Genomic DNA, 26,932 nt, shown 5'->3' on the forward strand with positions numbered 1-26,932 from the left:
AATACTACACTATGAGATATTTTTTTCTGCCATTCTTTATTACATTACTATATGAGCTTAAGGACATCCTAAGGACTCAAAAGGTTAGGGGAAACCATAAAGAGGACCTGTCCTGGATAACTAAAAGCGCAGATTGACCCTCTATAAGGGGGAGTCATTTGGGTCTGGTGAGTGTGCATTGATATGTGGATAATATTACAAAGGACATGTTTCTCCTCATATTATTTAATGGTGCTGAGGTCTGTACACCAAACGGACTTATATTTCACTTGGATTGTTTGACACATGTCACTATTTTATTGCCTTATATGATTTTGATTTATATATGCAAGGGTGCCTGGGCACTCCCGTGTATATCTGCAATGTAGGATCGAAGGCACTTCTGCCTCTGCCTGCTATTCTCATGAGATTTGGAATGATATTTGGTGATGTCACTACTGTGCTGCTCACTGTTCTCCTTGCTGGAGGCTCTAACATGAGGAAGTAAAGCCCTGCGACTACCAAGATGGCCTCCTCCACATAAAGACACAGCGCAGAACAAGACATGGTAAGTCAGTAATAGGGAAATATCAGTTGCAGAGAGACCACAGGCAAAACTGGTGACTTTAAAAAAAAAAAAAAATTTGGCGGACCTCCGCTTTAATCTTTACATGAATACAACAGAGTAACAACAAATAATGATATGTCATAATTCTCAGTGAAGCATCTGAACACTCTTCGAACGCTACAATTTACATAGCAGCAGCTGCATCTGCTGTTGTGGCACAAAGTAAGTCCTGGCTGTCCTTTTGAAAGCTGTGATTACCAAGCAATAGTGATGTGGAAGATCAGAGTGTATGGTTTATGCCCAAAGTGGCTGTTTAGGGCCTACTCAAAGTCCACATATGCTAACAGTTTACTTTTGCTTAATTTTCTTTGTGAGATATTGCTAACAGTAATGTAAGCTGAATCTATTTTTTAATTTGATTAGAAAGAGGAACACTGTTAATAAATTACTTTGCGTTTCAGTGCACACTTAATCTAGATGCGGGGGATTGCACAGATTTCATATGGTAATGGGGAGTTTGCACCCCCCAGGGCAGGGGTGAGGTCCAGCACAGCTTCGGGAGGGGCCTGGAAGGTGAAGCGTTGTAGCAGTGTTGTAAAGAAGAGGAACAGCTCCATCTTAGCCAATGTTTCCCCAGCACAGCTTCTTTTTCCTAAAAAAAAAAAATCTGAATTATTTAAATCAGACACATAGCATGATTTCTAAATGAAATCCATATTAAGATAGGTGAGATAAGATTAAGACAGGTATACTGTACATGGGTTTTAAGTAGCATCCAAGTCCATCTACTTTTGACTGTGCTTGGTTCAGATGTATATATGACTGTTTTGTCCTAAAAGCATCTGAAAAAGGTACATGTCCTATCTGGGTGCTTTCCACACAGGAGCATATGTAGGCAGGCTGAAGTTGGGTCCAGGAAAGAGGATGATTTAATTTCCTTCCTAGTGGGAGCTCTTAAATAGTTGGGGTGGAGCATAGTTGAGGGAGTTAGCTTCTGGCCATCAAAAGAGAAGCCATGAGGGAGAACATCATTTAAGGAACAGAGACTCCAATCTTTCCTTCCCCCGAAGGGGGATCCCCTGGAGATGGGCACATAAGGCACAACTCCACACTAATAAAGAACTGCCTTATCAGAATAAAAGGCATGTTAATTGCATTGAGACTGTTTGCTATGATGTTGAAGACACATTTATTGCATTAATGGAACTGTGACTGTCGGGCCTCTGACTGCTTCCTGTGTCAGAAGTGGATTCAGTAACCTGAGTGTTGGAAAAGCATCCCGTTGGGCTGACGTAGAGCTCCAGACTGCTGCACCTGTCAAAAAAGCAGGCACAACAGCCAGGAACTCTGCTCAGTGAGGCTGATCCTGCACTCTCATCAGGCTCAGCGTCACTGAGTAGCCTTGACCACTGTGCCTGCCTGTGTGACAGGCAAAGCGGCTGGGCAGGGAGCTCAGTAATGCTGAGTCTGTGGTTTTACTGGGCTCAATGCTACATAGCTGCACTGAGGACAGAGTGTCCCTTAGACACCTCAGCCTCAGTGCCACCCCCACAGTGCTTCCATGAGTGCTGTATGTGGCAGCCACTTTAACTGGTCTCATGGGGAGCAGGGCCCAGTTTCCACACTGCTTCAGCAACATATTAATGCACCACTGTTGGAGCACTACTCACAGGCTCAAGGAACACTAAAGGTGGTGGTTGGTAAAGACTATACAGATGCTAGTTAGGCATACAGTAATGCAGCCAGATTCCATTACTGAAAATTTTCTTGGTGGGCCTCCTGTCCAGGTGCGCTTAAGGAAAATGTGCCTTTCTGCCCCTTTAATAAAGTGATTGAAAGCCACAGAGCTGATAATCAACAGATTATGATGTACTTTGGCTGACTAATCCATGTATTGATAATCTGAATAAAGACAAAGATATGACCCTGAATCTTAAAATGTATGCAAACGCTAACAATGAATTTGAAAGCCATTAAAAGTGTTAATATTATATTCTATTCAGTAAATGAAAACATGTTGTATTATCTGTTACCAATAGAGAATGGAATGGATGCGTCATTCTTCTTAAAATGGCCTTCTGTATCCAGAAAATGCTCTGGGTAAAACTCATAAGGTTTTTCAAAGTAGCCTTTGTCTCTTAGAGAAGAGGAGAGCACTGGGATGACTGTGGTTCCCTGCAGGAAAAATACCAACTGGTTAGTATATATATGATATAGAGAGAGAGAGAGAGAGAGAGAGAGAGAGAGAGAGGGAGAGATTTTATATATATATATATATACACACACACACACACACACACACGTATACACATACACACAGTAGTAACGAATATGAACAAATTTGAAAAAGTTCAAACAACATTTTTAGATGTATTTTAGATGTATTTGGATGCATTGAGAAGATGGTTGTTAAAGAGCAGATGGCCACCGCGTCCTTAACAATCATAACTCATCTGCTGTCAGCGGAATTTCCTGTTGTCAGCAGAATGTAAACAAAATAAGTTCAGGTTAAATGTATTTTTTTTTAAATCATGGGGGGCCCCTCAATCCATACCAGGCCCTTGGGGTCCGGTATGAATTTTGAAGGGAACTCCATGCCAAGATTAAAATAAAACTGTGTGGGGTCTCCAGATCCTTGGGTCTGATATGGATTTTAAGGGGAACGCCACACCAAAATAAAAAAAAAACTGTGGGATCTCCCCCAAAATCCATACCAGATCCTTATGCAAGCTTGCAGCCTGGCAGGCCAGATACGGGGGAGGGACAGCCAACTCCCCTCCCCCTTCTAAACCATAACAGGTCACCTACCCTCAACATGTGGGGTGCTCATAAAAAAAATTAAAAAATGTCCCCACAAGTAGATCCAAGTTCAATTGGTATGAAAGCCGGCCGCCGACCCACATTGAAAAAAAATCCTGCCGAACATTACTGCTCCAATGTCCTGTCACTGGCCAAATGACAGGTAAACATGCGGGCCCCCTCTCCTCAAATCACCCCCTCCCATGTTGAGGGCATGTGACCAGCTTTGGTTCAGAAAAAGGGGGAACACTTGTTTGTCCCTATTCCTGGGCTGCTTGGATAAGTGTCTAGTGTGGATTCGGGGGGGGGGGACGCCATTTTTTTAATGCCACTTGTATTGTTAACAATGTGCCGACAGCAGAGAATCCTGCTGACATCAGATGAGTTATGGTTGTTAAGGATGCAGTGGACGCCCACTCTCCAACAACCAGCACTATTCCTAAGGAAACAAAATAAATGCCGTTAATGCAAATGAATTACAAAAATGAATATATCCATTAATGCTTGCATCCCAAAACAAATTCTTTAATTAATGAATAGATCCGAAAACAAAACTAAAACTTTCCAGTGTGCACATGTCTCTTATGGGCGTGGTTATTCAGCAAAAACATAAGTGCTTAATTTAACAAAATAATGCATACATTTTTAAGACAAACAAAGCTTATTTTCGATAATATTGTTTTGCAAAAAAATACTTTTTTTATTTTTTTTTTAAATTGTAACAAAACTAAAAAACAGCAAACAAAAGCAATAGTTTGATCAGTGGCAGTTAAAACAATTATAAAAAATTGTGTGGCTGTAGATAAAAAGTATATATTATTTTCAAAACAATGCTAAATTCATGTACTCTGGTGTAAACATTGCAAAGTTATTTACAAATGCTATAAAACTTTTTTTTTTTAAATCTATCTATCTATCTATCTATCTATCTATCTATCTATCTATCTATCTATCTATCTATCTATCTATCTATCTATCTATCTATCTAGATAGATCAATAGGTCAATTTGCTGCCCCCTCAAAATAACTCAACACATAGCCATTAATGTTTAAACCACTGGCAACAAAAGTGAGTACACTCCTAAGTTAAAATGTCCAAATTAGCCATTTTCCCTCCCTGGTGTCATGTGACTCGTTAGTGTTACAAGGTCTCAGGTGTGAATGGAGAGCAGGTGTGTTAAATTTGGTGTTATCGCTCTCACTCTCTCATACTGTTCACTGCAATTTCAACATGGCACCTCATGGCAAAGAACTCTCTGAGGATCTGAAAAAAAGAATTGCTCTACTTAAAGATGGCCTAGGGTATAAGAAGATTGCCAAGACCCTGAAACTGAGCTGCAGCACAGTGGCCAAGGCCATACAGTGGTTTAACGGGACAGGTTCCACTCAGAACAGGCCTCGCCATGGTCGACCAAAGAAGTTGAGTGCACGTGCTCAGCATCATATCCAGAGGTTGTCTTTGGGAAATAGACGTATGAGTGCCGCCAGCATTGCTGCAGAGGTTGAAGGGGTGGGCGGTCAGCCTTTCAGGGCTCAGACCATACGCCGCATACTGCATCAAAGTGGTCTGCATGGCTGTCGTCCCAGAAGAAAGCCTCTTCTAAAGATGATGCACAAGAAAGCCTGCAGTTTGCTGAAGACAAGCAGACTATGGACATTGATTACTGGAACCATGTCCTGTGGTCTGAGACCAAGATAAACTTATTTGGTTCAGATGGTACCAAGCATGTGTGGCGGCAATCAGGTGAGGAGTACAAAAAAAAGTGTGTCTTGCCTACAGTCAAGCATGTTGGTGGGAGTGTCATGGTCTGGGGCTGCACGAGTGATTCCGGCACTGGGGAGCTGCAGTTCATTGATTGAACCATGAATACCAACATGTACTGTGACATACCGAAGCAGAGCATGATCCCTTCCCCTCAGAGACTGGGCCGCAGGGCAGTATTTCAACATGATAACTCCCAAACACACCTCCAAGATGACCACTGCCTTGCTAAAGGAGCTGAGGGTAAAGGTGATGGACTGGCCAAGCATGTCTCCAGACCTAAACACTATTGAGAATCTGTGGGGCATACTCAAATAGAAGGTGGAGGAGTGCAAGGTCTCTAACATCCACCAGCTCCGTGATGTTGTCATGGAGGAGTGCAAGAGGACTCCAGTGGCAACCTGTGAAGCTCTGGTTCACTCTTTGTTATATTACAGATTGCAGCCATTTGCTAAAATTATTTAAGTTCATATGTTTCCTCATTAATGTACACACAGCACCCCATATTGACAGAAAAACAAAGAATTATTGACATTTTTGCAGATTTATTAAAAAAGAAAAACTGAAATATCACATGGTCCTAAGTATTCAGACCCTTTGCTCAGTATTTAGTAGAAGCACCCTTTTGATCTAATACAACCATGAGTCTTTTTGGGAAAGATGCAACAAGTTTTTCACACCTGGATTTGGGGATCCTCTGCCATTCCTCCTTGCAGATCCTCTCCAGTTCTGTCAGGTTATTATTATTATTATACAGTATTTATATAGCGCCAACAGTTTACGTAGCGCTTTACCACTTGATGGTAGACAGTACAAATACAATACACTTTGTTACAGTAGGAATCAGAGGGCCCTGCTCCTTAGAGCTTACAATCTAAGAGGGAAGGTCAAGAGATACAAGAGGTAATAACTGTTGGTGATGTGCCGATTGAGAAGATAAATGTACAGTTGTTAGGTGGGGGCCAGATAGGCTTCTCTGAAGAGATGAGTTTTCAGGGATCGTCTGAAAGTGGATAAGGTAGGAGAAAATCGGACGGATTGGGGTAGAGCATTCCAGAGGATGGGAGAGGCTCTGGAGAAGTCCTGAAGGAGAGCATGGGATGAGGTGACAGCAGAAGGTCTTGGGAGGAGCGAAGAGAACGATTAGGTTGGTATTTTGTGACTAGGTTAGAGATGTAGCTGGGGGCCAGGTTGTGGATGGCTTTGTAAGTTATAGTTAGTATCTTGAATTTAATTTGGTGACTGAGTGGCAGCCAATGGAGGGATTGGCAAAGGGGTGTAGCAGACGCTGAGCGGTTTGTGAGGTGGATGAGCCTGGCAGCAGCGTTCATGATGGACTGAAGTTGGGATAGCCTATTTAGAGGTAAACCAATGAGGAGGGAGTTGCAGTAGTCGAGGCGGGAGATGACCAGGGAGTGGATTAGAAGCTTTGTGGTGATATTGGTTAGGAAGGGGCGTATCTTGGAGATGTTGCGGAGATTGAGGCGGCAAGCTTTGGATAGTGATAGAATGTGGGGTCGAAAGGTTAGTTCAGAGTACACCTAGGACCTTGGCGTGGGAAGATGGGTTGATAGTTGAGCCGTTAATATTGACAGGGAAATCAGGGGAAGTGGCACCTGAGGGAGGAAATATCATGAGCTCGGTTTTGGATAGGTTGAGTTTGAGGAAGTGATGTGACATCCAGGCTGATATGTCTGCTAGTAAGTTGGTAATGCGTGAGGAGACAGATGGAGAGAGCAGTTGCAATGACTGGGTGCCCCTTCTGCACCATGTTTCTATGAAGGCTTCAATATGTGGGGCCCCTCCTGCCCCAAAGTGTCCGCACACATGTGTTGGTCTGTGCAGAGGAGTGAGGTCGGGAGTGCTGAGTGTGCCGGCATGGGGCCCCTCTCCTCAGGCTGCCTGTATTGATTGTGCAAAGTGGGGCCCAGGCCCTGGGCCACTCACTCCTCTGTGCCCATCAAATGCAGCCTGATCAGTGCCAATCAATGCAGCCTGATCAGTGCCAATCAATGCAGCCTGATCAGTGCCCATCAATGCAGCCTGATCAGTGCCCATCAATGCAGCCTGATCAGTGCCCATCAATGCAGCCTGATCAGTGCCCATCAAAGGCAGCCTTACCAGTGCCCATCAAAGGCAGCCTTACCAGTGCCCATCAAATGCAGCCTTACCAGTGCCCATCAAATGCAGCCTTACCAGTGCTCATCAAATGCAGCCTTGCCAGTGCTCATCAAATGCAGCCCGATCAGTGCCCATCAAATGCAGCCTTGCCAGTGCCCATCAAATGCAGCCTTGCCAGTGCCCATCAAATGCAGCCTCACCATGCCCATCAATGCAGCCTCACCAGTGCCCATCAATGCAGCCTTACCAGTGCTCATCAGTGTAGCATTCATCATGGTGCTTGCAGGGAACATTCTCGGTCCCATGATTGGCTGCATCGCCGGAAAAGACATGGCCACACTCTGATCTTCTCAGCACGATCACGAGGCCTCTCTTTTCCTCTGGCGCCAAACATATACACGCGTCCCACGCGGTAACAAGCAGGGTAAACTCCACCCACTTGTTCTTCTGGTCACATAGCTCCCGGGCCTTCACTGGCGCCCGCCGTCTACACACTCAGAAATAAAGTCCTGCAGTTTAACCTTTTCTCTTCCTGAAGGATTTTTTCCAAAGTCCAGCTCTCTCTGTAAACTCCTGATAAAACACTTCTCTGGGTTGCGAGATTTGATGGTCAACAAATCCCGGACGACGCCCCCACATGTAGCAATAACTCTCGGCGGTCAATGCAAACAATAGACACATCAGAAAACTCTCAAAGAGCATGAAACCAGAAAGTCAAATTCAGCATGAACCTACCTGATATAACAAATATCCTATCAATAACGGTTACCGGCTCAGTTGTCTAGAGGACAATGATAATTTGGAGATATCTGGTGCACCACAGAGGGGGACATAGGAACTCCAATGGCAATGGGCCTGTGAATATGGTAAGATATTATTTGAAAGGCTATCACACACTTTGTAGATATTAGGAACAGATTGGCAAATATACTGTATATACATATGCATATATGCACATACACATAATGCAACCAATAAGTTGAACCTACCAGAAGATTCAGAGTCTATAACTCAATGTCCTAACATATTCATCCCCAAAAGGAGGACTCGCAGTTGTCTCATGTTGAAAAAATAAAACTTTCAGAATGAAATTTAAAAACTGGTAATAATCCTATATTAACAATAAATGAGAAAAGGAACAGTTCAGCAGTATACAATCCACTCCACCCTCAATCAGAAAGAGAGAGGATTGAAACAATACCAAACCTTTTCTTTACCTTCACAGGATGATGCCACACATATCTCTTCCTTCCAGTGTCAGGCCGCTACAAAAATAGCAGGCTAAGGGGCTCTTTTATACCCCTTCCACCTCCTCCAGCTCCCAATGGCGCTGAGGGAAGCGCGACTTATAATAGCCACTGTGCATGCGCGAGCTGTTCCGGAAGTGACGTCATGTCTAGGCACACTAAAAACAGCGGCACCATGTTGGAAAATCTGCCCAGAGCAGGGAGTGGCTTAGCCACTCAACTCCACCCAAGCCCTAATTGAAATTAGGGCAAAAGGGCAGAATCCTGATATGGGATCACGCTGAGCAAGTGGCCAATGGCGCCAGCGCCAAATCACCCACAAAGGAGAACCTTCAAAGGGGAATGACGATGACGCCCTGGGCGTCCATATGGTCACCTATCTCCAAACAATGAACCTCTTAAAAAAAAGTCATCTCCAACTGCTTTCTGATTAATGCACCCCACTCACTGTGTGCTTGCAGCACAATGGCTAAGTGGTTGACAACTCTAGGTAGTTTGAATCCCAACCACAACACTACCTGCCTAAAGTTTGCATATACTCCCTGTGCCTGCGTGAGTTTCTTTCAAGTACACCAAAGACATACTGGTAGGTTAGTTGGCTCCTGTCTAAATTGGCGTTAACTTTTATATATGAATGTGAGTTTAGGGACCTTAGATTGTAAGCTCCTTGAGGGCAGCGATTGATATGAATGCATAATATTTACATAAATATGCCAAAGCGTTACACAACTTTTTAGCATTATAAAAGTACTTCAAAAAGATAAAAATAAAATGATGTTATTGTGGTTGTAAGAAAAAAAAAAGTCATCTAGTGGCCAATCATGGGAACTACAACCCCAGCATGTAAGACACATTTGTTATTGACATATGAGCCAGATATCTAAGGAACAATTCCCTAGACAGAAAAAGGATATATATTAAAGGCAGGGATATCTGAAAGTCTTTACAATTCCACGCATAAATGAGTTACAAAAAACTATTATACAAAAATATACAAAGATTATATCATCTTTTAATACCAAATTAGGAAAAATTATCCTAAGTATGCACAGCCTTACAATACTCCTTCACAGGCAAAAGAGAAATAAATGGCTTAAAGGAAGGGTTTGTAGCTAATGGACTTGTTCAGTCCAGGATGTTTCATAGCCGATAAGGTGTGGATCCATTTGGTCTCACGCTGCTGGAGAAGTTTATCCACATCACCCCCTCTCTCATATACAGGTATATGTTCAAGGGCAAAAAATTTCATTCTAGATGATTTAAAACTATGATAAAGCCCCATATGTCAGCTGATTGTAGTTTCCATTTTCTTTTTTGAGATCAAAGACACATGGTCTCTGACCCTATGAAAAAACGGTCTTTTAGTTTTTCCAACATAGAAGGCCTTGCACTCGCATTCCATGTAAACAGACTATACTGATAGATTGACAATCGGCATAGAACTTGGGCTTATATATTTTTCTATTGGGGAGCTTTATCTAACCAACGTTCATCATGTACCTGCAAAAATTCAATTTTCCACATGACCCAGTACTCGTACGTTTGTGAGCATGCTGTGGGAATTTAGTGGTTAAATGACTATGGACAAGTTGATCCCTAAGAGACCGAGACCTTCGATATGTATTTTGAGGATAGGGACTGACATATTTGAAAACCATGTCGTCTGCTACTAGTAAATGCCAATATTTGTGAATACTATCCCTAACTTGCCGAAGTTGCTCTGAGAAACGAGTTATTAAACAAACTTTTTGATCTACTATTTTGTTTTGTTTTTTGGCAAAGATTAGTATCTCTATTCCTCAAATTGGCCTGATGATAGGCCTTTTTAAGACATGATCGACTATAGCCTCTTGCTAAGAGACGATTTTGTAAGGCCTTGGCCTCAGTCTCGTAGTCTTCCTGTCGACTACAATTTCTTTTTAACCTAAGGTACTGGTGTATGGTATTCTCAAAACTAAGGGTCTGGGGTGGGAACTGGTAGAATGGAGTATTGTGTTGCCTGCTGAGGGCATACAGAATAAAGAAGAGCCTATACTTCCATCATCATTGATGAAAATCTGAATATCAAGAAAGCTTATGCTCCTTTGGTCATAGTTCATCATGAATTTTAAATTGAAATAATTTAGTTTTAGTATTTCCTGGAAGGAAAGTAATTCCTCCCTGGACCCTGTCCACATCACAAAAATATCATAGATGAATCTACGCCAAATAAATACCTTGCTTAGGCTCTCCTGTAGTTCCTCACATGAAAAAAAATATTTTCCCATCCCCCTAGGTACAGGTTGGCATACGATGGGGCACAACGTGTCCCCATCGCAACCCCCTGCACCTGGAGGTAATGGAAGCGATTAAACAAAAATATGTTGTTGGTCAGAATAAAACTGAATGAGTCCATCAGCTAAAAACCCTTCCTTTAAGTCATTTAATTTCTCTTTGGCCTGTGAAGGAGAATTTTAAGACTTTGCATACTTAGGATAATTTTTCCTAATTTGATATTAAAAGATGATATAATGTTTGTATATTTTTGTATAATAGTTTTTTGAAACTCATTTATGCGTGGATTTGTAAAGCCTTTCAGATATCCCTGCCTGTAATATATATCCTTTCTCTGTCTAGGGAATTTTAACTTAGATATCTGGCTCATATGTAGGGGGCCGAACACCCCCCGGTTCAGTTCGCACCAGAACATACCGAAAAGGCAAAAAATTTGGCAGAACACACGAACACCATTAAAGTCTATGGGACACTAACATGAATAATCAAAAGTGCTCATTTTAAAGGCTTATATGCAACTTATTGTCATAAAAAGTGTTTGGGGACCTGGGTCCTGCCCCAGGGGACATGTATCAATGCAAAATATAAGTTTTAAAAACGGGCGTTCTTTCGGGAGCAATGATTTTAATAACGCTTAAAGTGAAACAATAAAAGTGAAATATTTCTTTAAATTTCGTACCTGGGGGGTGTCTATAGTATGCCTGTAAAGTGGCGCATTTTCTCGTGTTTAGAACAGTCCCTGCACAAAATGACATTTCTAAAGGAAAAAAAGTCATTTAAAAGTACTCGAAGCTATAATGAATTGTTGGTCCCGGCAATACAGGTAAAAGTCATTGAAAAAAATGGCATGGGATTCCCCCAGTCCATTACCAGGCGCTTTGGGTCTGGTATGAATATTAAGGGGAACCCCGAACCAAAATTAAAAAAAAAAAAAAAAATTGCGTGGGGGTCCCCACAAATTCCATACCAGGCCCTTTAGGTCTGATATGGATATTAAGGAGAACCCTGCGCCAATTTTTTTTCTTTTAAATGGTGTAGGGGTTCCCCTTAAAATCCATACCAGACCTAAAGGGTCTGGTATGAATTTTAAGGCGAACCCCGTGCCAAAATTAAAAAAAAATGGTGTGGGGGCCCCCCAAAAATCCATACCAGTCCCTTTTCCGAGCATGCAACCTGGCAGGCCGCAGGAAAAGATGGGGGGACGAGAGAGCGCCCCCCTCCTGAACCGTACCAGGCCACATGCCCTCAACATGGGGAGGGTGCTTTGGGGTAGCCCCCCAAAGCACCTTGTCCCCATGTTGATGGGGACAAGGGCCTCATCCCCACAACCCTTGCCCGGTGGTTGTGGGGGTCTGCGGGTGGGGGGCTTATCAGAATCTGGAAGCCCCTTTTAGCAAGGGGGCCCCCAGATCCCGGCCTCCCCCATGTGAAATGGTAACGGGGTATAAATGTACCCCTTCCATTTCACAAAAAAAGTGTCAAAATGGTACAAAAGACAAGACACATCTTGGGACAAGTCCTTTATTAAAAAATAAAAAAATAAAAATGTCCCATGAAGTCCATTCATCTTCTCTCGCTCCGCCAACAGACCGAAAAAGACAAAAAGAAAACAAATCCGCGATGGATCAGCCTCCATAGGAGGCACCCGCCATATGATGCGTCCTCGCAGGTGACAGTTCTTTTATAACTGAGGGTAGGGCCACACGGTGACATTCCCGGGTGACCCCACCCCCTCCAATGCACAGAGACTTCTCCATGGCTTTCTTGGGGCATCAGAGGGGGCGGGGCCACCCGGTTATGTAAACGGGTGGCCCCACCCCCCTCTGATGCCCGGGACAGCCATGGGAAAGTCCCCATGCGTCAGAGGGGGGCGGGGTAACCCGGGAATGTCACCGTGTGGCCCTGCCCTCAGTTATAAAAGAACTGTCACCTGGGAGGATACGTCATACAACGGGTGCCTCCCATGGAGATGGGTCAGTCGCGGCTTTGTTTGTTTTTTCTTTTTTGGTCCATCGGTGGAGCGAGAGAAGAAGATGAATGGACTTCGTGGGACATTTTTATTTTTTTATTTTTTAATAAAGGACTTGTCCCAAGATGTGTCTTGTCTTTTGTACCATTTTGACATTTTTTTTGTGAAATGGTAGGGGTACATTTGTACCCTGTTAATATTTAACACAGGGGAGATGGGATCTGGGGGTCCTCTTGTTAAAGAGGGCTTCCAGATTCCGATAAGCCCCCCATCTGCAGACCCCACAACCAAGGGGCAAGGGTTGTGGGGATGAGGCCCTTGTCCCCATCAACATAGGAATAAGGTGCTTTGGGGGGCTACCCCAAAGCACCCTCCCCATGTTGAGGGCATGTGGCCTGGTATGGTTCAGGAGGGGGGGGCGCTCATGCCATTTTTTAAAAAAATTTTGGCGCGGGGTTCCCCTTAAAATCCATACCAGACCTGAAGGGCCTGGTATGGAATTTGGGGGGACCCCACGCTTTTTTTATTTTTAAATTTTGGTTTGGGGTTCCCCTTAATATTCATACCAGACCCAAAAGGCCTGGTAATGGACTGGCGGAATCCCATGCCATTTTTTTCAATGACTTTTATCTGTATTGTCGGGACCGACAATTCATTATAGCCGCGAGTACTTTTAAATGACTTTTTTTCCTTTAGAAATGTCATTTTGTACAGGGACTGTTCTAAACACAGGAAAAATGCGTCACTTTACAGGCATACTATAGACACCCCCCAAGTACGAAATTTAAAGGAATATTTCACTTTTATTGTTTCACTTTAGGCATTATTAAAATCACTGCTCCTGAAAAAAACATCAGTTTTTAAAACTTTTTTTGCATTGATACATGTCCCCTGGGGCAGGACCTGGGTCCCCAAACACTTTTTATGACAATAACTTGCATATAAGCCTTTAAAATTAACACTTTTAATTTTTCATGTTAATGTCCCATAGACTTTAACGGTGTTCTGGCGGCTTTCGAATTTGCCCCGAACACTGCATATTGTTGGGTGTTCTGCAGAACACCCGAACAAACAAAGTTCGGCCCGAACTAATGCTTGGGCCGAACCGTTCGCCCATCCCTACTCATATGTCAATAACAAATGTGTCTTACATGCTGGAGTTGTATTTTCCATGCTTGGCCACTAGATGGTGTTTTGTGTTTTTTTTAAGAGGTTCATTGTTTGGAAATAGGTAACCATATGGACACCCAGGGCATCACCGTCATTACCCTTTGAAGGTTCTCCTTTGTGGGCGATTTGGCGCCATTGGCCACATGCTCAGCATGCCCCCATAGCAGGATTCTGCCCTTTTGCCCTATTTCCATTGGGGCTTGGGTGGAGTTGAGTGGCTAAGGGCTGTGCAGCCTGAAGCCTCTCCCTGTTCTGGGCAGATTTTCCAACATGATGCTACTGTTTTTGTCATGCCTAGATGTGATGTCACTTTCGGCGTGGCTCGCGCATGCTCTGTGGCTATTCTATGGGCCTGCGCTTCCCTCTGCGCCATTGGACACTGGAGGAAGTGGAGGGGGCATACAAGGGCCCCTTAGCCTGCTATTTTTGCAGCAGCCTGACACTGGAAGGAAAAGATTTGTGTGGCATCATCCTGTGAAGGAAAAGAAAAGGTTTGGTATTGTTTTAATCCTCTCTCTTTCTGATTGAGGGTGCAGTGGATTGTATACTGCTAAACTGTTCCTTCTCTCATTTATTGTTAATATAGGATTATTACCAGTTTTTGAATTTCATTCTAGAAGTTTCATTTTTTTAACATGATACAACTCAAAGTCCTCCTTTTTGGGATGAATATGTTGAGTTATAGACTCTGGATCTTCTGGTAGGTTCAACTTATTGGTTGCATTATGTGTATGTGCATATATACTGTATATATGTTTGCCAATCTGTTCCTAATATCTACATAGTGTGTGATAGCCTTTCAAATAATATCTTCCCATATTCACAGACCCATTGCCATTGGAGTTCCTATGTCCCCCTCTGTGGTGCACCAGATATCTCCAAATTATCATTGTCCTCTAGACAATTGAGCCATTAAACTTTATTGATAGGATATTTGTTATATCAGGTAGGCTCATGCTGAATTTGGCTTTCTGGTTCCATGCTCTTTGAGAGTTTTTTTATGTGTTTATTGTTTGCATTGAGATGTTATATAATTTACATCAATTTTGAATGTCTCTAATATATTGTTTTCATTTCATAGTGACCATAAATGCAGTACTTATCTCCTGAGGAAGTCATTGTATGGCAAAGCATGTACAGCAAGAAAATACTGCTTTTCATTTACAATATGGTTACTGTATGGTGATACCCTAAAGTTTTTATGTATAAATACATTTGATATTTTTTTTATATTGTTTGTTCCTGATCTATTCTTGGCATCCTAAAAATCCCACCATGCTCTTCCTATCTATGCGGTATAGTATAGCTGCCACTGGAGGAGAAGGACTGAGGGAGGGGAGAATGGGTGGGCCAGGAAGACCCCCCCCAATGTGTGGCACTCAGGGCGGACTGCCCCCCGTTGGGACGGACGCCCTCTACTTCCCGCACACCCACACTGTGCCACAGACAGCTCACATACTTGAGGCCAGTCCTGCAGGACACGGTTGCTATGGGAACGGCGTTCCTGCTGTGTAAAAAGTACAACAACGTTGTTCCCATGCTTTCCTGCAGGACTCAAGCCCTAATTTTATCCCCATGTCAGCATCCATGTGAGAATAAAAGAAGAATTATGGTGATTGGCAGACTGGTCTGGTTGATGTGTAAAGAAGAACAATAGTGGTGGAACTCCTTAGGAGAGATAAGTGGTGCAGACCCTGGAGAGCAAGAGAATTGAATATGCAAGGTAAAGTAGTGGGGGAACCCTCCCGTGATTCTAAGTGTGTTTTGACCCTAAACAGCACTGGGTCTATATATCTAGTGAGTGGTTTGTGAAGGTTGAGGTTGCACATGGTGAATTAAGGCTTAAAGTGAAAAATAACGGTGGTTGTAAAGCACATGGGACACCAAGGCATTTTCTTGCATAAGGCACATTTTTGGACTTTTCTATACTGGTTTGATATTTCATATATAATCATGTGGTTTTATGTATAAACTAAGGCTATTTTTACTTCTAGTATTGAGCCCATAATTAGCACTTTATATATAACTTTTTACTTATTTATATATAATTTTTTTTCTTCACTTTGCTGGGATTTTTTGTAGTTTGACTGAGCACTGTATTTATATAACTTATAAGAGCCATATATACACTATATTACTAAAAGTATTGTGACGCCTGCCTTTACACACACATAAACTTTAATGGCATCCCAGTCTTAGTCCGTAGGGTTTAATATTGAGTTGGCCCACCCTTTGTAGCTATAAAAGCTTCAACTTTACTGAGAAGGCTGTCCACAAGGTTTAGGAGTGTGAAAAGTTGAAGCTGTCAGAACTGCAAAGGATGGGCCAAGTCAATATTGAACCCTACGGACTAATGCCCCGTACACACGGTCGGATTTTCCGATGGAAAATGTCCGATCGGAGCGTGTTGTCGGAAATTCCGACCGTGTGTAGGCTCCATCGGACATTTTCCATCGGATTTTCCGACACACAAAGTTGGAGAGCAGGAGATAAAATTTTCCGACAACAAAATCCGTTGTCGGAAATTCCGATCGTGTGTACACAAATCCGACGGACAAAGTGCCACGCATGCTCAGAATAAATAAAGAGATGAAAGCTATTGGCCACTGCCCCGTTTATAGTCCCAATGTACGTGTTTTACGTCACCGCGTTCAGAACGATCGGATTTTCCGACAACTTTGTGTGACCGTGTGTATGCAAGACAAGTTTGAGCCAACATCCGTCGGAAAAAATCCATGGATTTTGTTGTCGGAATGTCCGAACAAAGTCCGACCGTGTGTACGCCCTATAAGACTGGGATGCCATTAAAGTTCATGTACATGTAAAGGCAGGCGTCACAATACTTTTGGTAATATAGTGTAGCTTCTTCTACAAAAACCTCTACCTGCTAGCAACATTTTTAAATTGTATTTTAGTTTAGGTCTACATTACCATTACCACTCACCTTTGGAATGAAATATCCTCTGAATGTGACATCTTGTGAAGTTGCATGTGGAAGACTTCCCGGTGCGATATCACCATAGCGTAAGATCTCATGAGTGACAGCATCAGTGTATGGCATTTGTTTCCGGTGCTCTAATTGAGGCTGGGCTGTGCCAATGACTCTTTCAATTTCATCTTGTACTTTTTCTGTTCAGAAGCAGATATAAATCAAATCAATAGTTAATATACATACGGTGTAGCTATCTGTGGCAGTCTCTTAATATCTCTTAGGAAATGTTTACTTCAGTTGGAACTATAAGCTTAAAGAACATAGCTAACAAATGCTGTACTGTGTTTCGCTAACACATACAGTGCCTTGAAAAAGTATTCATACCCCTTGAAATTTTCCACATTTTGTTATGTTACAACCAAAAACTTAAATGTATTTTATTTGGATTTTATGTGACCAACACAAAATGGCACATAATTGTGAAGTGGAAGGAAAGTGATAAATGGCTTTCAACATTTTTTACGAATAAATATCTGAAAAGTGTGGCATGCATTTGTATTCAGCCCCCTTTACTCTGATACCCCTAACTAAAATTTAGTGGAACCAACTTCCTTAAGAAGTCACCTAATTAGTAAATAGAGTCCACCTGTGTGCAATTTAGTTTCAATATAAATACAGCTGTTCTGTGAAGCCCTCAGAGGTTTTTTAGAGAACCCTTGTGAACAAACAGCATCACCAGGGCCAAGGAACACACCAAACGGGTCAGGGATAAAGTTGTGGAGAAGTTTAAAGCAGGCTTAGGTTATAAAAAAATATCCCAAGCTCAAACAAACAAAACATCTCACAAAGCATTTTTCAATCCATCATCTGAAAATTGAAAGAGTGTGGCACGACTGCAAACCTACCAAGACATGGCTGTCCACCTAAATTGACAGGCCAGGCAAGGAGAGCATTAATCAGATAAGCAACCAAGAGGCCTGGGTAACTCTAAAGGAGCTGCAGAGATCCACAGCTCAGGTGGGAGTATCTATCCACAGGACAACTATTAGTCATGCATGCCACAAATCTGGCCGTTATGGAAGAGTGGCAAGAAGAAAGCCATTTTGAAAGAAAGCCATAAGAGGTCCCGTTTTCAGTTTGTGAGAAGCCATGTGGAGGACAAAGAAAACATGTGGAAGAAGGTGCTCTGGTCAGAAATAGACCAAAACTGAACTTTTTGGCCTAAAAGCAAAACGCTATGTGTGGCGGAAAACTAACACTGCGCATCACCTTGAACACACCATGAAACTTGGCAATGGCAGCATCATGTTGTGGGGATGCTTTTCTTCAGCAGGGACAGGGAAGCTGGTCAGATGTAATGGAAATATGGATGGAGCCAAATACAGGGCAATCTTAGAAGAAAACCTGTTAGAGTCTGCAAAAGGCTTGAGACTTTAGCGGAGGTTCACCTTTCAGCAGGACAACGACTCTAAACATACAGCCAGAGCTACAATGGAATGGTTTGGATCAAAGCATATTCATGTGTTAGAATGGCCCAAAGTCCAGATGTAAATCCATTTGAGAATCTGTGGCAAGACTTGAAAATTGCTGCTCACAGATGCTCTCCATCCAATCTGACAGAGCTTGAGCTATTTTGTAAAGAAGAATGGGCCAAAACGTCACTCTCTAGATGTGCAAAGCTGGTAGAGACATCCCCAAAAAGAATTGCAGTGAAAGGTGGTTCTACAAAGTATTGACTCAGGGGGCCGAATATAAATGCAGGCCACACTTTTCACATATTTATTTGTAAACATTTTTAAAAACTATTTCTTATTTTCCTTTCACTTCACAATTATGTGTCACTTTGTGTTGGTCTATCACATAAAATCCCAATAAAATACATTTATTTACTGCAACGCCCTGTGAGCCTCCACTGACTATAAGACCAATCAGGCCTCTGTGGAACCAATAATCCTCTATTTGAATCAGCTGCTAGCATTAGATATGTCTCATATAGCATGCAGGGGTAAATATATATATATATATATATATATATATATATATATATATATATATATAAATAATCGCTAAAAATTATTATACTATATAGCTATGCACTGATAATTGTGCAGTGCATGAACAAACCATGCAATATTACAAATGAATATGATAAAGTGACAAAGTGCATTAACGTGATAAGAATCTGTAAAAATAAAATCCAAAAAAAATGTCCATAAAATATAAATAAAAAGCAATTAATCAAAATCCACAAGGTAATATGAAAGTGCTTCAATGTGCAGTGCAAAATTCACAAAAGTCAATTTATAAGTGCTCCAAAAAATTCCATGCGATTCGGTGAATGCTGTGAAAATAATAAAAAAAAAATATGTTCTGTATTCACACTCAGGTGCTCCCCTAGGTATTGGACACTCACCTTAGAGCGTGTGACCTTGCTGTTAAGCTTGGTCAATGCACGCTTTAGAACCACTTAAGGGTTTAGTAGTATATCCGGAATCCTGGATTGGTCCTCACTTATGCCTCGGTGTATCAATAAAATGCAATTGTGCCTCCGTATATTAATAGAGAGAAGAGGACTTCATAGTGTAGTATGTAAAACAATTTATTTCTAAAACACAATAAAATCCTACACAGGGTACTCACAATAGCATGGCGCGTCAGTGCGCCACTCTAAACCAACATGACTTTTATGGACATTCTTTTTGGATTTTATTTTTACAGATTCTTATCACGTTAATGCATATTGTCACTTTATCATATTCATTTATTTTTATATATATATATATATATATATATATATATATATATATATATATATAAACATACACATATATATATAAAAATAAATTTATGTTTTTTGGTTGTAACATGACAAAATGTGGAAAATTTCAAGAGGTTTTAATACTTTTTCAAGGCACTGTAGCAGCACAATTCTCAGAGTCAAATAGGTGGTGACTATGGTAAACCATAATTTACAATGAAAATTATTGGTATTTGGTCAGTCTGTGGTCAAAGGCCATATCACTGCTTGTCTTACTTTGTATATTAGGATATTTCATCATTAGCAGGAGGCCCCATCTCAGAGCAGTGGATGTTGTCTCCATTCCAGCAGCAAACAAGTTGTTGACCAGGGCTGTCAAATTGTCATCATGGTAATACAGGGTGGATTCTGGTTTCCCCTGCATAACAGAAATATAAGATGTATGAACATTTAGGCATTTTGCAGATTGTCTCCTTTATAGCATCTATTCAATTGACATACGTCATTTAAGTGCACTTCTTCCTAGACTATGTGTATTTACTTACTCTTAACAATCAGTAAGTGTGCTTTAACCACTTTCTGCCCACACTAAAGCCGCAAGACGGCTACAGCCTGGGCTTCCAGTGATGGGAAGGTGTCCATAGATGTCCTCCCATGATCACGCTGCTCGCTCGCCCTCTGCGGACTCAGCTGATCACAGGACAGGGTAAAGGGCCAATCACAGTGTCCCTTTACCACGTGATCAGTTGTCAGCCAATAACTAATGATACGGAAGTAAACACAAGCCAGTTATCTCTTTTCACCTCATGCTGACAGCGTGAGGAGAAAAGAAGCAAGCCAATAACCAGCTACTGTTAAATGGACATTGGTTCCACACAGTGCCAACCAGTGCCACTTATCAGTGCCCACCAGTTCTGTCAATCAGTGCCCATCAGTGCTGTCAATCGGTGCCTCATCATCAATGTCACCTATCAGTGCTGCCTATCGGTGCCTCCTACCAATGCCTATCAGTTCAACCTATCAGTGCCGCCTATTAGTGCTGCCTATCAGTGCCACCTCTTAGTGCCCTTCAGTGCTGCCTACTAGAGCCCATCAGTGTCACCTTTCAGTGCCCATAAATGCCACCTCATCAGTGCTGCCTCATCAGTGCCACCTCATCTGTGCCTATCAGTGCCCATTAGTGCAGCCAATCAGTGCCCATCAGTGCAGCCTTATCAGCGCATATCAGTGAAGGAGAAAAATTAAAGTGCTCATTTTAAAGGCTTATATGCATGTTATTGCCATAAAAAGTGTTTGGGGATGCAGGTCCTGCCCCAGGGGACATGTATCAATGCAAAAAAAATTATAAAAACGGAGCAGTGATTTTAATAATGCTTAAATAATGCTTAAAGTGAAACAAAAATGAAATATTCCTTTAAATATCATGCCTGGGGGGTGTCCCTAGTATGCCTGTAAAGTAGTGCATCGTTCCTGTGTTTAGAACATTACCGCAGCAAAATGACATTTCTAAAGGAAAAAATGTAATTTAAAACTGCTCGCGGCTGTGTAAGACTGAGTGACTCCCACCTTTGCTAGTGAGGTGGGAGGGAAACTGTTCATTGAAAGCCCGCAAATTTCTGTGGAACTATAAGACAAAAACAAACTTTTAAGCCAGCCTTTAAGAGAAAAGGTGAAAAAATTGTTGGGTCAGTAATATTGAGCAAGGGGGTAGCGCCACATCCAATATTGAAGAAGAAAAGTAAAAATCCCCTATGTGGTAGACTTTTAACCTCCCTGGCGGTATTCCCGAGTCTGGCTCGGGGTGAAATTTCAGAACCAAAAGCGGTAACCCCGAGCCAGACTCGGGATCGCATCGCAGGAACCAGGAAGAGCTTACTTACCTTGTCCCCTGGATCCTGCATTGTCTCCCCACAGTGTAAGCGGCTCGGCCCCCGCTCGATTTATCATGGAGCCGAGCTCTGTTCCCTGCTAGCGTTGCGACACACGGGGACGGAGAACGGCGCCAAATTCAAAAAGTGACACACAATACATACAGTACACTGTAACCTTAGAATCTTAGATTACATTACTGTATGAAATTATTTCACCTCCCTTTTGTCCCTAGTGGTTTCTCCAGTGCCCTGCATGCAGTTTTATATTATAAAAACTGTTCTTTCTGCCTGGAAACTGGAGATTGTCCATAGCAACCAAAACCGTCCCTTTACATCAAAAGGGGTTTTAGACCAGCTAGAAAACAGCGATAATAAATTAGAATCACTTGCAGAATTGAGCGACAGTGATGTGTGGGGAGATCCGTCATCAAACACTGAAAAGTAATTACAGTGACAATTCTGCAACTGAGCAAATTTTAGTGTTTTTGATTTGATTACATTATTGAATAATTTTTATTATTATTATATTATTATTTGGTATAATTATTTATAGTTATTTATTATATTATAATTTTTGATTTCGTGTTTCAAACTTATCATACCCGAGATGTCTACTAGACTCTGGCTTAGACAGATTTAAGTGAGTTATTCCTAAGAATTACAGGCCTACAATATAAAATGCCAGATTTCCATGCAAAATAATTGTACCGCTTTTAGCATCAAAAATATGAAATAATCATACTGCCAGGGAGGTTAAGGCACAATAATTTTTCAAAAGATTTTAGTAGAGTGTTTTTATCATTTCAAAAAATATTTATTAGAAAAATATATAGAAAAAGTATATAAAAGAGCATGGAATGTTTTAACACATCAAAAATTTATACACTGTCATATACAATGTGATACAATAAGTCTATACTTCTTGCACCCGACGCGTTTCAGAGTACTAAGTCATCTTCTTCTTCAGAGGTATTTAGTAAGAAGAAACTATGTTTCTAGAATAAAAAAATAAATCAATGAGTACATAGTACTGACATTGGTGTTTGGTGACATACAATATTATTAAAGTGCAGAGTTAAAAGGAACACTTACAAATGTTGTGATGGTATAATTAACATTCCAGTAGTTGTCCCTTTAAAAACATACAAGAGTGCAAATGCTTTTAAGTTCTCATTTGAGAGATCCCCAGTGGCATATATGTACAAATGTCAGACCCAAGAAGGAGCCCGCCGTTGACCCAACACCCCCTCCTCCGCAAGGGGAAGGATGACCAAAGGGCAGGGGGAGCCTGATGACCCACTGAGGTTGGGAAAAGAAAAGCCCTGTGAAATGTAGACAGTCTGTAAAAATAGTGATATCCATAGTTTCTTAATATAAATTTAGTCATGACTGAAAAATGCTTGGTACCTGTTGATGGTAAGATTGTTCCCACACAGTGAGAGCGGGTAGGTAGGTAAGTAGGGTCTTTATTAAAAAGAGAACTTAATGTCAATGTATATATATGTATATATATAGAGTGTAGATGTGTATAAAGTAAAAGGTATGGAAAGGAGAAAAAGTGCGCAAGTCCAATCAAAAACGACTCTATGTAGACATACAAAAAATGTGCGAGCGAAATATTACAAAATCAGAATTGCATGTGTAAAATACTTAAAAAAATTAAATAATTATCATATATCAAACACGTGATTCAGTGGTAAAAAAATGTATTAAACCATGAAATAGTCCATATAACATCTGAAAAAACCAAGCAAGCAAAAGAGAAGTCCTTAGGTAGTTCTCTAGGAGACAGGGCATTTACTTTTCAATCCAACAGTCTGAGGTGAGATGTAAGATGTGATAATACAAACTGCTTACCAGATATGTTGGATCTCAAGTGATAGAGATCAAAAACGCCTGTGCATTAGCCTGAAAGCAAATCAACAATCTGCTTGTGATATTCTCACAACGGGGAGATGTCCACCGGCTGCAAAGGCAGCAACAAAGGGAAACCTCACTCCCGGGATCACTCTTTACATTAGCAAGGATCTGAAAAGTCTCATAGGATGAGGAACAGAAGAGGGCTTCATGGTGTAGTATGTTCCAACAAAATCTTTATTTCCGAACGGATGACAAGTAAGAAAAGATTCAAAACAACAGCGGTGCAAACCAGCCAGCTGTTCAGCGTGATGACATCACAGAACTATGCTCCACCCGACACGTTTCCCCATAGAAGGCATCAACTGGGAACGGAGATCATACCTGGACGTCAGCACAACATGCTAAAATACCTTTCAGGCAGGGAAGACACCGGAAGTCAGCGTTTAGCCCATTGGAATGCGTGTCACTAGGGATGAGCTTCGTGTTCGAGTCGAACCCATGTTCGACTCGAACATCGGCTGTTCGATCGTTCGCCGAATTGCGAACGTTATGGGCCGTTCGCGCTAAATTCGTGTGGCGCGTCACGGCCCATAATTCACTGCGGCATCGCAGTGCATTGCTGGCTGATGATTGGCCAAGCATGCACTATGACCCGCATGCTTGGCCAATCACAGCGCCGTCAGTAGAGAGAGCTGTAATTGGCCAAAGCCAGGGTGGCTTTGGCCAATTATGGCTCAGGGGATTTAGTACACACCCCACACTATATAAGGCCGCCTGCACGGCGGCCCTGTGTAGTGTGTGTTCCGGTGTGCTGAGAGATAGAGAGAGAGAGAGACAGTGTCATTTGATTTGAGTTAGATAGATTAGGCAGAACAGTCAGTCAGTTAGCTGCACTTACAGTGTATTGTGTATATATATGCATCCCAGGTGTTGCATATATATATATACACTGTATTCAGTTTAGCTAGATCCGTTCCTGTTATCTTCTATCTAGACTATTTACATTTAATGCAGTGCGTCCTGCTCACAGTGTTCAGCTAGATCCGTTCCTGCTATTTACATTTAGTGCAGTGCGTCCTGCTCACAGTGTTCAGCTAGATCCGTTCCTGTTATCTTCTAGACTATTTACATTTAGTGCAGTGCGTCCTGCTCACAGTGTTCAGCTAGATCCGTTCCTGCAATTTACATTTAGTGCAGTGCGTCCTGCTCACAGTGTTCAGCTAGATCCGTTCCTGCTATTTACATTTAGTGCAGTGCGTCCTGCTCACAGTGTTCAGCTAGATCCGTTCCTGCTATTTACATTTAGTGCAGTGCGTCCTGCTCACAGTGTTCAGCTAGATCCGTTCCTGTTATCTTCTAGACTATTTACATTTAGTGCAGTGCGTCCTGCTCACAGTGTTCAGCTAGATCCGTTCCTGCTATTTACATTTAGTGCAGTGCGTCCTGCTCACAGTGTTCAGCTAGATCCGTTCCTGTTATCTTCTAGACTATTTACATTTAGTGCAGTGCGTCCTGCTCACAGTGTTCAGCTAGATCCGTTCCTGCAATTTACATTTAGTGCAGTGCGTCCTGCTCACAGTGTTCAGCTAGATCCGTTCCTGCTATTTACATTTAGTGCAGTGCGTCCTGCTCACAGTGTTCAGCTAGATCCGTTCCTGCAATTTACATTTAGTGCAGTGCGTCCTGCTCACAGTGTTCAGCTAGATCCGTTCCTGCTATTTACATTTAGTGCAGTGCGTCCTGCTCACAGTGTTCAGCTAGATCCGTTCCTGCTATTTACATTTAGTGCAGTGCGTCCTGCTCACAGTGTTCAGCTAGATCCGTTCCTGCTATTTACATTTAGTGCAGTGCGTCCTGCTCACAGTGTTCAGCTAGATCCGTTCCTGTTAAATTCCTACTGACCGGCAGGCTTGTCTGGTTACAGTATATAAAGCTACCTGAAGAAAATTACAGGTGTTCTATTTGATCCTATTAGTACCACGGTCAGGCAGCTAGACTATTTACATTTAGTACAGTGCGTCCTGCTCACAGTGTTCAGCTAGATCCGTTCCTGTTATCTTCCTACTGACAGGCAGGCTTGTCTGGTTACAGTATATAAAGCTACCTGAAGAAAATTACAGGTGTTCTATTTGATCCTATTAGTACCACGGTCAGGCAGCTAGACTATTTACATTTAGTACAGTGCGTCCTGCTCACAGTGTACAGCTAGATCCGTTCCTGTTATCTTCCTACTGACAGGCAGGCTTGTCTGGTTACAGTATATAAAGCTACCTGAAGAAAATTACAGGTGTTCTATTTGATCCTATTAGTACCACGGTCAGGCAGCTAGACTATTTACATTTAGTACAGTGCGTCCTGCTCACAGTGTTCAGCTAGATCCGTTCCTGTTATCTTCCTACTGACAGGCAGGCTTGTCTGGTTACAGTATATAAAGCTACTTGAAGAAAATTACAGGTGTTCTATCCCAGCTTAGTGCAGCTACAGGCCATTAGTATGTCTGGAAGGCCAAGAAGGAGAGGCAGACAGTCACAAGCCAATAAGAGAGGGCAAGCAGGCTCTGTGTCTAGTGCTGGTCCTGGAGACGGTGCATCCTCATCAGCACGTGGCCATGGGACACGCTTGGCCTTTTTTTCGGCAGCTGGCCATGTTGAGCCGCAACATGCGGAAGACTTGGTCGAGTGGATGACCAAGCCGTCCTCATCCTCCTCATCCTCTCTCACCCATGCCCAGGGTGCTTTGTCTGGCAAAGCAGCGGCCTCTTCCCTCAGCTCAATGTCATCAGTGACTCCTTCCCTAGCTCCACCATGTCCTCATGAGGATTCCCTCGAACTGTTTGACCACAGTGTTGGGTACATGCTCCAGGAGGATGCCCAGCGTTTGGAAGGCTCTGATGACGATACTGAGCTCGATGAAGGCAGTAACATGAGCGCGGACAGAGGGGGTGCCCAAGAAGGACAGCAATCTGGCAGTCATGCTCCCCCTGCTGCAGCATACTGCCAGGTTTGCTCCAGTGATGAGGAGGGAGGGGATGATGAGGTCACTGACTCAACGTGGGTGCCTGATAGGAGAGAGGAGGAGGAGGAGGAGGAGGAGGAGGAGGAGGCGGCAGCACATCACCAACGAGGCAGGATGCCCTCCAGGGGCCAGCCTAAGGGCAGCACATTGACTGCATCACACCCCAAAGCTCCACATGTGCAGGGCGCTGCAGTCTCTGCGCGTTATTCAAAAAGTTCTTTGGTGTGGGCCTTTTTTGAGACGAGTGCATCAGATCGCACCGCTGCTATTTGCAACATATGTCTCAAGCGTATCTCGCGTGGCCAAAATATCTCCCGCTTGGGTACCACATGCTTGACCAGACATATGTTGACCTGCCATGCAGTTCGTTGGCAAGCGTATCTAAAAGACCCACACCAAAGAACAAAGAGGATCTCTCCTTGCTCCTCATCAGCTGAGATTTCCAACCCCACTAGACCTTCAGTCCTCTCTGAGACCTGCAGTGAGAGGAATGAAGGTGTAGAATTAGGTGTGTCACAGCCAAGTACTTGTGGGCAATCTGCTTTTGGTACACCGACGTCAGATTGTACCAGGCAAATTTCCCTGCCCCAGCTGCTGCACCGCCGAA

At 42.5% G+C, this 26,932-nt stretch overlaps 1 protein-coding gene across 4 annotated transcripts in view; it reads right to left on the minus strand.

Annotated features, from left to right (window-relative positions):
* Nucleotides 1-600: 600 nt before the first annotated feature.
* LOC141139188 (cytochrome P450 2K4-like) overlaps nucleotides 601-26,932 on the minus strand; it is a 116,547-nt gene continuing 90,215 nt past the window's right edge. For all 4 annotated transcript variants that reach the window (XM_073625100.1, XM_073625102.1, XM_073625099.1 and 1 more), the window contains 4 exons: nucleotides 19,856-19,997; nucleotides 16,834-17,018; nucleotides 2,581-2,722; nucleotides 601-1,199 (listed from right to left, as the gene is read on the minus strand). In XM_073625100.1, coding sequence (XP_073481201.1) covers nucleotides 1,021-1,199; nucleotides 2,581-2,722; nucleotides 16,834-17,018; nucleotides 19,856-19,997 — 648 coding nt within the window. In that variant the 3' untranslated portion in view covers nucleotides 601-1,020. The remainder of the gene's footprint in view (nucleotides 1,200-2,580; nucleotides 2,723-16,833; nucleotides 17,019-19,855; nucleotides 19,998-26,932) is intronic.

The sequence above is a fragment of the Aquarana catesbeiana genome, linkage group LG04, assembly GCF_042186555.1.
Source record: "Aquarana catesbeiana isolate 2022-GZ linkage group LG04, ASM4218655v1, whole genome shotgun sequence".
In the NCBI taxonomy this organism is placed as follows: domain Eukaryota; kingdom Metazoa; phylum Chordata; class Amphibia; order Anura; family Ranidae; genus Aquarana; species Aquarana catesbeiana.